Source organism: Phoenix dactylifera, chromosome 1, assembly GCF_009389715.1.
Source record: "Phoenix dactylifera cultivar Barhee BC4 chromosome 1, palm_55x_up_171113_PBpolish2nd_filt_p, whole genome shotgun sequence".
In the NCBI taxonomy this organism is placed as follows: Eukaryota; Viridiplantae; Streptophyta; class Magnoliopsida; order Arecales; family Arecaceae; genus Phoenix; species Phoenix dactylifera.
Window position 1 is genome coordinate 8,493,617 of NC_052392.1, and position 12,707 is coordinate 8,506,323.

Genomic DNA, 12,707 nt, shown 5'->3' on the forward strand with positions numbered 1-12,707 from the left:
TTTTAAAGAGCTTGTAAGAAATATGTCTATAAATATTTTTTTAAACAAAAAAAATTTCATCCCTAGCTCCCATATTAGAATTTGTGTAGCATTAAAAATTAAGAAAAGAAAATTATGGAAAAAATATAAGCCTATGTTTGTTTGGATGTTGGATGACTTTGCCACTCCAGTAAGATCTTTTAGAAGGGGTACATATATAGAATCATCCAGACGACCATCTGAAGTGAAAAAGAACAAGAGAAGTGGGAAAGTGAAGAACAAATTATCCTAGTTTTTGGAATAATTTAAGCCATTTGAGAGGTATTATAACATATTTGTAAAAATGATTATATGATTGGTTTCATTCAATTGCCCATTCTCTCCCACTTTTCTCTCTCTCTTCTTCTTAATGCTCCTTCATCTTGGTAACTAATATCTCATATTAGAAGATCTTATTGATCTAATGAGATCTTTTAGTATCCAAACAAGTCTGGAATAGCTGCTACCTTCGCTAAGTTATGGTTCTGGGTTTTCTTAAGAAGAGCCTTAGCTCATATCATTCTTTTTTTTTTTTGAAGTAAAGCTTTAATTATTACTTAAAAAAAAAAATTTAATGAAACTTTTTTCCTTTTCTTCTGAAATCAGCTAATTAATGGGACAATTGAGACTTTCTAGGGGGTCACCCACTCTAGTACTGTTCTCACCCAAGTTTGCTTAAATGCGGAGCTTTGATAGGATCCGATGCGTTAGTATATATTCCATATTCCCCCGAAGGAAAAAAAAAGAACAACTTATTACATAGAAGTCGAAATGTCCAAACACTCAAAGCCCATAGACATAAGAGAAATGCATTCCCAAGAGACCTAAAACAGGAGGGAAGAGAGAGCAGTAAATGGAAAGGAAAAGAAATTACAAATAACCAGCTAAACCGAAGACAGAGAAAAAGATAACCAGGAAGAGATATAACTGAAGCAGAGCTTTGACTCAGCCAATTCTAAAGCAGAACCAGAACCTTATCAATCAAATTGGCAAACTGTAGTTAACTATATTGGTGTCATTTTGCTTGTTCCTTACAGGACAAAGAAATTGTTCCACTTAAAAAAGGGAAGTATCAATTTGCCTCCCAAAAAAAAAAAAAAAAAAAAAGAGCAGAAATTTTCTTTCCCCACCTTCTGAAAGAAAAACAAAATTAGTATCAACTACAAGCTCTATAAAAAGCATACAATTTCTTTCATGGTTGGTCGAATTCAAAGCAAGGAAGAGCAACATCAACAGTGGAAGTAATGGGCAGCAGGTTACACATCCTTTCTTCCCCAGCTGCTTTGCCTCTTCCACGGTTCCTTTTGCATTCATGGTAGTACACCGTAAACGCTAGACGACTGAAGACGTCAAAGGAGTTGCCGGCAACCATGACCAATAAATTCTGAACCACATCCGCGGCCATGGGCGTCTCCTTTGGATGATTGCGCTTCCAATGACCACGTACCCTCGAATGTGCCTCCTGTAGAAGCAGTAATACCACCATAAGAACAAAACCTTGAAGATTTCTTCTTTCTTATGAGCCCTCGGGCCCTTCCAAGTGCAGCAACCCCATGACGACCCTCCTCTAATATTGACACCACAAGGCTCACCTCCCCTACTATAAGGAGATAAACACGGATCACTGTTGAGACAATAAACATTATGAACAGCATCAACAGAATCAGGAATGACACTAAAGAGAAGACTTCAAACAATAGCATGAATTAAGGCTCCAAACATGGCAAAGAGCACGAGATACGTCAAGGTGACGAGATTAACTCATGACATGGTGATCGCAAACCCCTTACACTTCCTCCTATTGTTTCATGACTAGTGTATGTCATGGCTGACAAGTAAACCACGAGAGACATTGAGAACATGGGGATGATGAGCTCCAAGGGCCGAGTACGGGCTTGAAGGAAGAAGAGATAGTATGGAGGTGACATCAACCAGCAAGGGTGGATTAAGTTTGGAAATCATAAGTAGAAGGTTTAGTGGAATAAGCATGAGCTTGATTGAGGCCACCAGCTTTCCATTTTCAAGAAAGGTGAGAAGGGCTTCCTTCAGAATTCCTGATGCCAAGCTCCTTATGCCGAGCCATGTTTAACTAGGCTTCTCGACATGGCTTAGAAAGAGGAAACTCGATATATAAGTACGCACTGGGAGGTCCATTAAATGGTCTTTTCTGATAATGGAGTAGAAATAGAGATCAAAGCGACCTGCCTTACTTTCTAGGCCCTCAAAAAAAAAAAAGAAAAAAAGATGTCTACGTTTTGACCAAGACCAACATACTTGAAATTGTTTAATGAAGTGTGCAGTTTTGCTGTTTTTTATTTTAGGAATACATTAAGCCAACTGGTTTAATTTGTCAAGGCTACCAAATCAAAGCATAACATATACAGTAGGGTGAGTTTAATGAATACTTAACTCGTTCTTGTACCTACAAAAGGCCTAGAAATGCCCTGCGCCCCTTCTTCAAAGATTAAGACTGAAGCTCACAGCCACACGAGAAATGCATCGAGAATATATATATATATATATATATATATATATATATATATATATATATATATATATATATATATATATTAAATTTTTTTTATTGTCCCTAGTTTCCACATTAGAATATCCATTCGGCATAAAAAAAATTAGAAAACAAGAAAATTATAGGAAAATAAGAGATACTTCAGAAAAGCATACGAGTGTTTCTTCCATCCTTGCTAAGTTATTGTTTCCGGTTGCTCGTATTATTCGTTCATTAATTTCCTGAAGGTAAAGCTTCTATGTTTTTTGCCCTTTTTTTCCCCTGGAAATCACCTAATTAATATGAGGCAATTGAAGAGAATCAGATTGTCTGTCGTTTCTTCTTATGGTCTTCGGTAATCAATAGATAATAGCATATTACATAGACTTCTCAACAAGTTCTTTAAATGAAAAGGACAAAAAACATGGTATGGTGAATATGGAATGTCTAAAGAGTGGAAAACTTCCAGGTCCACAACACTAAAAGAAGTGCATCCACCAGGAAAAAAAAATCCTTTGGTCAAGACTCCATAGCTCTTGCCAGCAACTAAGGTCAATAAATTTGAATAATATCCACAGCCCTCAGTATCTCCTTCTGTCCATTGCCAGGATTCCAATTATGACCAGTTACCACCAAATGTGCTTTGTTTAGAACCATCATTAGCTGTTGAAGATAATGCCAATGTCAATGATGTTGCTGAATCCAACGAGGAGTTTGCCGATTGCTTCATCAGGTTGTTTTTAAAATCCATGCTTTACTGAGATATGTTTGATAGTTCTAGGGTCGACAGTACTAGTGGGCTTTGAGCTCCCAGAGCAAGGAGATACAACTGGAGCTTTTCTTTCATGGACGAAGGCGGCTCTCGTTAGCTCTATTTGGGCCTAGTGCGATTCGAAATTGGGTTTCTCTTTCCCCAGCGGCGAACGAACAAAACAAAAAAAATATAAAACAGAAATGACAAATGTTACATAAACTGATATAAAGGACGGAGTACATAGTCTAACACTCCATGGTTCTAAACCAAAACAGCAATAGATCATTCATTCATAACAAACTAAAACAGTTCTCAACAAAATATTTCAGAAAAAGGGGTAACTTGTACTCAGAACTTAAGAATCAAAAATTCGAAGGCCTCTTCTCAAATTTGTGTTCTTCCTCTAAACTCTACCAGACTTGTTGAGACTCACCATGCGCGACGTCTCCACCTGCGAGCCTCTCACGGATGAGCCCTGCTGGTACGGAGTCCTCCTGACACTCCCATAAGCATCCTGGTATCGCATGCTCGGGTAACCAGCAGAATACCCACCAGTCCCCCGTTGCCCCTGCCCTGTTCGGTCCCTCGAAAACCCTCTACCTGCTCCTTGCCCTGAACCCCCTAACCTCCCACTGTAACCAGTGCGCCCTCCATACCCCCCGCTCTGCCTTGAATGGGATGCTGAGATGAAGTTATCCTGCCATTTCCCAGATGCAGCGGTTCCACTGTAGTCTTGACCCTCTCCCCTGCGTCTAGGTGGCAACCCGTCAAGACCCCCACCGGTCCTTGCCTCATAGGCCCTCTCATTGATCTCAGAAAGAATGTTGAGCTTATCTGCCATCTGGAACAAAAGCCCCTGCAGCCTGGTGTGTTCCACATTGTGGAACACGATGCACCTTGTTGGTTGGTCCCAGCTTGCATGGAGCTCCTCTAGGATCACCATCTTGCTCACAATGCTGTGGGCATGGGCCTCAGAGAGGTCAAACATTGCACAAAGCTGGTCTAAGCTCAAGGAATCATAGCAGGATGAATATGAAAAGAGGTAGGTCTGCAGTGCCTCTTCCTTGATCTTGGACTTCAACATCTCCAGGACAGTTTCTCTGTTCCTGAGGAGCTTCCAGATGTCAAGAGAATTGATAATATCAAAAGCTTGCTGATAGTCTCCCTTGCTTAGGGCTCTGGTGGCAGCCATGACATGGTCCCTTACATTCTCAGGAGGACCAACAAAAGTCTGCCTTTCACTCACTTCTAGAAGCCTTCGGAATGTCTTGCTTATAACCTTGCGCTTGGCATCGAAGGTACTGGCAGCCATATTGGGGACCTCAAGAAGCATGGCACATATCAGATGTGTGGCTTCAAGAAGTTCAAGGTTTATATGCATATGGTAAGGCATCTGCCTTCTCCGTTCAAGCTTTTCCTGATGAAACCAAAATAACAGTCCATTTATGATTTGCTCTAATCACCGAATAAAACTACAACATACAAAAAGGCCCTAGCAACATGTTGAGAAAGAACAAGACCAAAAAATTCATATGATTGAAAAAATAAAACATCAAAGTACCAAGAGATATTAAGAACAATAGTTTCTTGGATAACAAAAATGTCATAGTCAGCAACCACAACAAGTATCATCTAGACACAAACACACACGGAGAGGGAGGGGGATAAACAAATAGGAAAGAAATAGTGGACAACCCCTAGAAAGGATATTGTACCAGCGCTCTGGAAGAAACTTTAGCAGGTTAAAAAGAAATGCTGCAGTGCTTACATCCCTTAATTGTACATTTCTCCTAATTTATTTACATCATTTACGCTCTAATCTGAATGACCTCAGGAAAATCCAAACCTAATTATGGAAACAGAGCTGCAAAGTACAAAGGATGCTATCTCTGAAACAAGATTTGGAGACCACTTCATTACAACCCTAAAATGCACGTTCATATCTCACTTGCCTTCTTTGTTAAGAATGCTACCCAACAATTCACAAGACAGCTTCAAGTTCAGATTGCCAATACAAAGTTTTTTCCTCAATTCTTGCAAATTTTATGAACTCCAAAATTAACTTCAAAATCACTTGTGACAATCTTCATCTCATGATCTTAGATTCAGGACACAAACTTTGACTTACAGCGAGAAACAATAATTTCCCATTGACCTCACAAATTTATCATGAGCTTCGTATCCAACCACCATTACTAGTTTCTTCACATTCTATTTGACTTCATATTTTACTAAGAACAATGAACCTCAGAATCTACTCAAACAGCTTGATATCCAACTTTCCCAGAGAAAGTAACACAAGATCCTTGTTTCGACTGGATACAGCTAAAGCTAAAACAAAGGGTTTCAAATTCAGACACAAGAAACTGATGTGATTTTTAAGTCATTCAGATTTGGACATAAACATAGCTATGTTTTTTAAGTTTCACATATAGATACAGATACAGTTTCATCTGACCTTGATTTAAACATGGATATGATCATGATTTCAAAGATAGAAATACAGATGGTATCAGTAGTGAATACACAAGCAAACACAAATTTAATAAGACCTAACCAGCATCCAATTTGTATATTTTCTAATTATCATTTCAGGCATATGCATGCACTTCCTTTTTTCATTAATGGACCGTTCTGCATTAACGACTTAGAAAAGCATAGACCCATAAGATAGGCATGTTATACTCTTTGACAACCCATATTCAAGACATCTTGGACATATATATCCATTGACACAACATATATTCATCAATGCCTAATACGATTACTATCATATTCATCATCTATCGGTATACATTTATTCAGACTTGTTTGAGAAAAAAAATGTACATAAAAAAGAAAGACGAAGCATTTCACCAGAATCATTATCAGCCATAACACACAAAATTGCCTCCTTTCCTTTTTCCTCTTGATGAACAAACAATTTTTCCATCATCCACTTATTAAAACCTATGCAATTTTCTCAGCTTCAAAAATAAACTACATCATATTGTTAAATATGTCCAACAAAGAATGTCCTGCCCTCCAAATTTATCAACTTATCTTTCTCTGTGGAAAATTGTACAAGGAATCATTAATTATTATAGAACATAGGACAGCTCTAAGTTTTAACTCCTAAACAACTAAAGCCCTTTTTTTTAACTCTTTCTAGCTAAATTCCTGACGGACATTTATAATCGTATGCTTTGGAAAAGCTTATTTTAGTTATATTTGTCACCATACAAGTCAAAGAAACAGATGCACCCTAAAACAATCAGCAATCTAATTGCTTTGATGTGTGATAACATGATCTGGATACGAATCTTAAAATCCATAATCCACATAAATCCAAATTGATTATGATCCAGAGATATTCAGGATCATGCAAAGCCATTTTTATCCCAATCATGGATCATTAGATCCCAACAACAATGATTGTGAACTATTTTTAACTTGGAAAGTCTTTGGCATGAAAAGTACAAACTATCGCCTACATTTTCCAAACAATTCATGAAAGAAACTTCGAAGAAAGTAAGTCTGAAACTATTAAAATTTCATTCAGGACAAGCATTTCAGTCCTAAGACAGGACAAGGCATCGAGACCTACATCCTGAATGATAAATATAGCCAAAGCATCGAGACCTACATCCTGAATGATTAATATAGTCAACAAGCATTGTTCCAACCATTTGGAGCCAGCTTATGAATCCAACTTATCAAATATCACACAATATCACATCACATTTCATGCTCTAATACTCACCAAATCCTTAACCAAGAATCAAAAATTCAACCAAAAGAATAGAATAAACATCAACAACCATATCATTGTCCCTGGCAACTGCAAAAGCTGCCTACTTAATTTTGTCCAATTCACACTCTTTCAAAGCAGATTGAACACCACATAATCAATTAGAGCACAACATAAAGTATATTCAAAAAGATCTTCCAACCACTTAGATGTCCATTAGTCAAGACCTTCAATGAACACAGTGTGCAGAACTTTCAAAAGCTTGCCCCAAGGATTGTTTTTACGAGCAAGGAAGCATGCAAGTGCATACAGATCTGCATACAATACATGCATTCAAGCATGCATCAGAGCTTACATAAATGCATGCATACATGTGTGAAGGTGACAACCCAAACACCATGCATTTGTTGGGCCCTGAAGCTGTTTCTCAACTTGGTTCCAAGCATGTAATAAGTCCCTAGGCAGTGGGTGGCTGTGACAATGCTAGGCATGTTCTACTTTTTCCAATGTAAAAAACCTAGGAAATATGAGCAAGGTGCTCCATAAATAAAACAGATGATAAATAGCAGCTTAAAGAGAAGGACATTTATTGGCCAAGGGCACAGTCAGTGTTTTGGAGCTTGCCCTCCATCAATTCTAGATTTTTTTGGTGTGACCTGCTCCCTTTTGCCTAAGCAAATGCATCATCCTGAGGTGAGAGAGAACAACATGATAAGTTCTCTAGCAATGTCTTATCATTCCTTTTGCTTGTAGATGCTCTTTGAATTTTGGTGAGGCACCATGAATTTTTTGTTGCACATTATCGCTCAAAAGATCCTACACAAGTCGGGATTATTTCTAGCATTTCCAGAGTACAGAGTTTTTTTTGATTTATTGATTGTTAGTAAAGCATTTGTTGATCATTATCGCTTATCACTTAAATGATTTCCGCCCACTCACCTCATCTAAAGAATTGATGGCCCTGATTAATCTATTTCAGGCCCATGATACACCTCAACCTACCTATCCTAGATTAATCACTTAAGAGGTCCTATTTTCCCTTAGCAATCCCCATAAAATGCTAGAAATGATAAGAGAAGGCAGCAAAAAGGATGAGGGAAAAGAGAATTTGAACAAATAAAACAGCACGCACAATTGATCATTAGATGCCACAAACTGTTCTCCTACATCATTCCTAATATGTTTTTTTTCCATGTAGGCAAAACCAAATTTACCAGAATTAGTTGCTTAAACAGCTAAGATCACCAACAACTAGGCAGAAACAACATTAGCATTATATAGCTGTTTACTTGGATTTTTTCAGTTTAAAAGATGATGTAATAGTTAGTGCGTACTGGTTTCCAAAATGATTAAGATAATATTTATCATAACTATATATCATGATCTAGTATCTTTAATTGATCTAGTGTGGCTTCCTTTCAAGTAATTCCATGATAACAAGTTGCATGTAAGTACTCACTAAAATCTTGATAAGAGAAAAGTCACCTAACGTGCATGCACCCAAAACCCGATCACTAATTTTGCAATAAACGACAAATGTTCTTTCCAAAAATACTAGAAAGAAAAGATAAAAGTATTCCAGTTATCTTAGTTCAATTACCATCTTCTCTCTTATTCCTCTTATTTTAACTCTCTATTTGCTTCTCTCCTCACCCATTCTCTTCCTTCTTCATTGTGTTCCTCTTTTGCTCCATTTTCTCCTTTTTGTAATATATCTTACTTTTCATTCTTTTCCCTCTTCTCTCAAATACTTGTGGAACATTCACAATTGCACAATTATCATTATCTTTAAAAAGATGAGAACCACTAAAATCAAAACAAAATCAAACCAAAAAACAACAAAACTTCGTCCCAGACAAATTGCAGATAGGGTATGTCATAATAACAAACAAATTGTAAGTAAGATGTCAGTTGCAGGCCAATGACAGACCTGAATTAACACTTGGCCACAGCAATTCAGAGAAAGATTCAGCATGAGAAAGCAATGACTAGCAACTCACCTTAGATAACAAAAAAAGCTCTTTTAAAATTGATCATACAGCTGGATATCGGAAGGAATTTTTGGCTTACACCAACAATTACCGTCACAATAACTGTAATTTAAGCTCTTTTGAATCAATAAATCCTTTTCCCATATTTTCTCATTTTGAATCAAATTATTTGGTCAGACTGCTAGTCCATCTTTTATAAAATATGGGCACTTGTACTATTGACTTTTTGTGCACTTCCCCTTTTTAACTCCTATCATTCTCCAATAAAAGCAAGGGATTTATCAATCTCAAAGCTTTAAATCTCTACGGAATTATAGGATTATCAAGAAATGGTGATCATATTTTGCTTTCTTCCGGTGCTGCAAATCAAATTCTACTTTTTAATTGTCATCATCTGCATCAGACACCTAATGTCCAAGTCCAGCTACCTTGGACTGACCATTTTGCAACCCTAAAGAGCAGATAGCACATGTAGATGACTCACATGTATAGTTGAAACATGATTTTGGTTTTGGCTACTAATGCAAAAAAAAAAAATGCCCTTCTACAGACCAAGAAAAATAATCATCTTGTTATTTATTCAGCGACTGTCTAATTCAAGAAATACTTTAGTCGGTTAACAATCTAAATGAAAGAGATGGGCATGCAACATGGTACTAGGCATGACAGAATGATTGACAAAGCAACAGTTCTCCAATTGAAGGCCTCATACAATCTAAAATATGATAAACCACCACCACAAGCTGATCAAATTTCCAATTCCTAAGTGATAGTCATTATGCCATGGCAAAAGTATACAATTGTTAATCTGAATTTCACTGTTCAATAAAACTGTTGACAAATAAAAATAGTAAAAGAAAAATTAAATATAGTACCAGAAGATCATTAGGTTAGAGCGTGCAAGCAACATGGAAGGGAAGAATTTAAAACAGAAGGGGATGCAACATAATCACAAAAAAATGCAAATTTAGATCACCACTGTAACAGGGCAAACTAAATCAATCCATGCATTAAAAGAAATTCTATCTCCATTATTACTTGTACTAGGAAACACTAGTTCAGAATCAAATTTAATAATATGAGGACTTGAACGATAGTAGACACACCATGGTTTTTTTTTCCTAAAAATCTCTTTATCTTTAATATAATCAAGAATGTATATACCTACAAAACCCAATAATGGGATCACCATGGAAAAGAAGATCTCAAATAAGTGAAGAAGTACCTGCTCAGGAGTTTTCTCATGGTAACGACTTTGTGATACACCTTGTGCAAGTAATTCTTTCACTCTTCCTCCTGTATACAGTTCAGAGAGACACCCATGAGCTTCTGTTATCAACCCTGCCCTAAAGGCACACAAACCAAGCTGTGCCATTGCCCTGTTGAATAAGATCTGCGATGATATGTCCATGAGCTGAATCCCATCCTGCAAATGACTCATCAAGAGCAGATCACGAGCCACAGGGAACTCATCAAAGATAGCATGGTGATATATATCACAAAGCATAGCCCTAGCCTTTGTTCTCTCATCCCCATACTTATAAATCAGAGACACCAATGCATCCACTAGTGTCCTACTACTCTCCGGAAATGTAGGCCTCCTAGGAACGAGCTCAGGAATTACAACAAAAGGTGGTGGGCCCCTATTCTCTTCAGCTGGTTGACGTTCATCACCAGCTGCAGCATCACCATCCTCCCCACCACCTTCAGCTCCATCTTCCCTCTGTTCAGCTAACTTCCTCATTGCATCGTAGACCTCCTGAGGCTTATAATATATGAGCTCAACTCGTCGCAATGCCACCTTGGAAGCTGGCCTGAAATCCCCTATCCTCTCAAGATAGTCCTGAACATTCTGTGCAACAACCAAAAACAAGGGTTCATCCCTAAGCCTCTCAACATATTCGCGCGTATGTGGATCAATACACTGCAAACTCTTGAAAAACTCTGAATCCAGCCGCTCAAGGAATGCAACCAAATTTCCCCAGACCTGGATTGTCCCCTTGTAGTCTGCACCCTTCTGAGTCTCGTGTTCATCAGGCTCAACTGAGTCATCAACAACAATGTTAGGGTACTGCTCCAGGATGTCGAGTACAAGGAGCATATTGCCAACACACTTCTTCCACACATTAATTGGCATGTGCCCAAGCAAGCTCGGGTTGACATCAAACTGGGCCGAGATCACGCTAAAAAGGATCTCGAGCTTCTGGGCAGGAGTTTTTGCCACACGGGTCAAGAATGTAAGCTGCTCAACTTGCTCAACCCTCCCAGTTCCCTTCCTGCCCCTTGCCGCCACTATCTCTTTAAGCTTCTTGTCAACAATTTCCCATGTGATCTCACTGGGGTCCTTCATAAATTGCTTGCCCATAAGTTTATCCTTCTTGCTCATCTTCTTCTCCCAGGCCCCACCACCTTCGGCCTGCTCATCACCATCCTCCTCATCCTCGTCTTCCATGTCAGACATTGCAATATTTGAGGGGTCCTCTTCTACCTCATCCTCATCCTCCTCTTCTTCCTCGTCCTCCTCCTCTGCCCCTTCGTCCTCACTCTCTGGCTTCTCACGATACTTCACTATCAGCTCCTCAAACTGCTTGTTGTTCTTCTTTAGCTTCTGCTTCATTGAGTTGAGTGCTTTTGCATTGCTGCTGCTCATCTTCTTCTTGGCATCCTTATTGACCAGCGCCTGAGCCAAGAAGTCCTCGAGCATCACAAGGGCTTTAATGTAAAGGTTAGGGACCTTCTCAGACTCGGTTACCCGGACCACCTTCTCCAACTGCTTGTTGATTTTCTCAAAGCTCTCCTGGAGGCTGACCCAGTCATTAATCTTCATCGCATTCCTCATCTGATCAACAGTGGCTGCCATCTCATCAAACCTTTTGTCGCGAGCTGATTTGACCACACGATGTTGCCCATCCGAGTCATCACTGTCACTTGCGTTTCCCTTGAGGTAACGGCTCCCGGCAGAGACCCCGGCAGTCTCGCCTGGCCCCGCCCCGGCATCACTTCCATCACCATACTCACTGGTCTCCTCCTCCTCCTCCTCCTCCTCAGACTCACTGCCACCGCCCTGAGAATCAAGAGAACAGTTTTCTCTTTTTTAACCAAAAAAATAAAAAAAAGAAGATATACATCAAGGTTGGATCCCAAGATCACCTGCATCCAGAAACGAGAAGCCATGGTTCCTGCTCTTTATTTCTTGAATCAAACGAACCCTAAAAATTCAAGCTGCCAGAGTTAGAAATGAAAAAATAGATAAATAGTTCAACAGAATAAACCCTAACATCCGTATTTTAAAAAAAATCTTGATATTAGAAGGGAAAATACCCCAATGTTCACCGGAAAATTCAATATTTACGTCAAAAACCTAGATTCTAAAAAGAAAATAAGTAATATAATAATTTTTAGGTTAAAGGAGACGGTATCTTTATCGAGATATAAAACCCTAGCTATGAATCTAAACAGAAGCAGATTCTAGGGAGGGAAATCGATCGATTCCTATGAAAATCCATCGAACCGAACCTGGTTTAAGGGCATACCTTGTTCCTGCTCGGCCTCCGCGCGTCTTCCGCTGGATACCGACAGGAGAGAAGAACGGCTTCGCAACTCTGAGTGGAAAAGGAATACGGGAAAAGGAATTAAGAGGCGGTGGAAGGTTTTATAGGTATGAAGTTGAGCGAGGCACGTGCGTAACAGGTAAGTGAAGCTAGGGTT

General features: G+C 38.8%; 1 protein-coding gene across 1 annotated transcript; it reads right to left on the reverse strand.

Moving 5' to 3' along the window:
* Window positions 1-3,468: 3,468 nt before the first annotated feature.
* On the reverse strand, window positions 3,469-12,643 carry LOC103699488 (eukaryotic translation initiation factor 3 subunit C-like). Its single transcript, XM_008781510.4, has 4 exons — window positions 12,533-12,643; window positions 12,150-12,208; window positions 10,225-12,063; window positions 3,469-4,695 (listed from the first exon to the last, which is right to left on the reverse strand). The coding sequence occupies exons 2-4, from the start codon at window positions 12,171-12,173 to the stop codon at window positions 3,682-3,684; spliced, it is 2,877 nt and encodes a 958-aa protein (XP_008779732.2). The 5' UTR covers window positions 12,174-12,208; window positions 12,533-12,643; the 3' UTR covers window positions 3,469-3,681.
* Window positions 12,644-12,707: the final 64 nt, after the last annotated feature.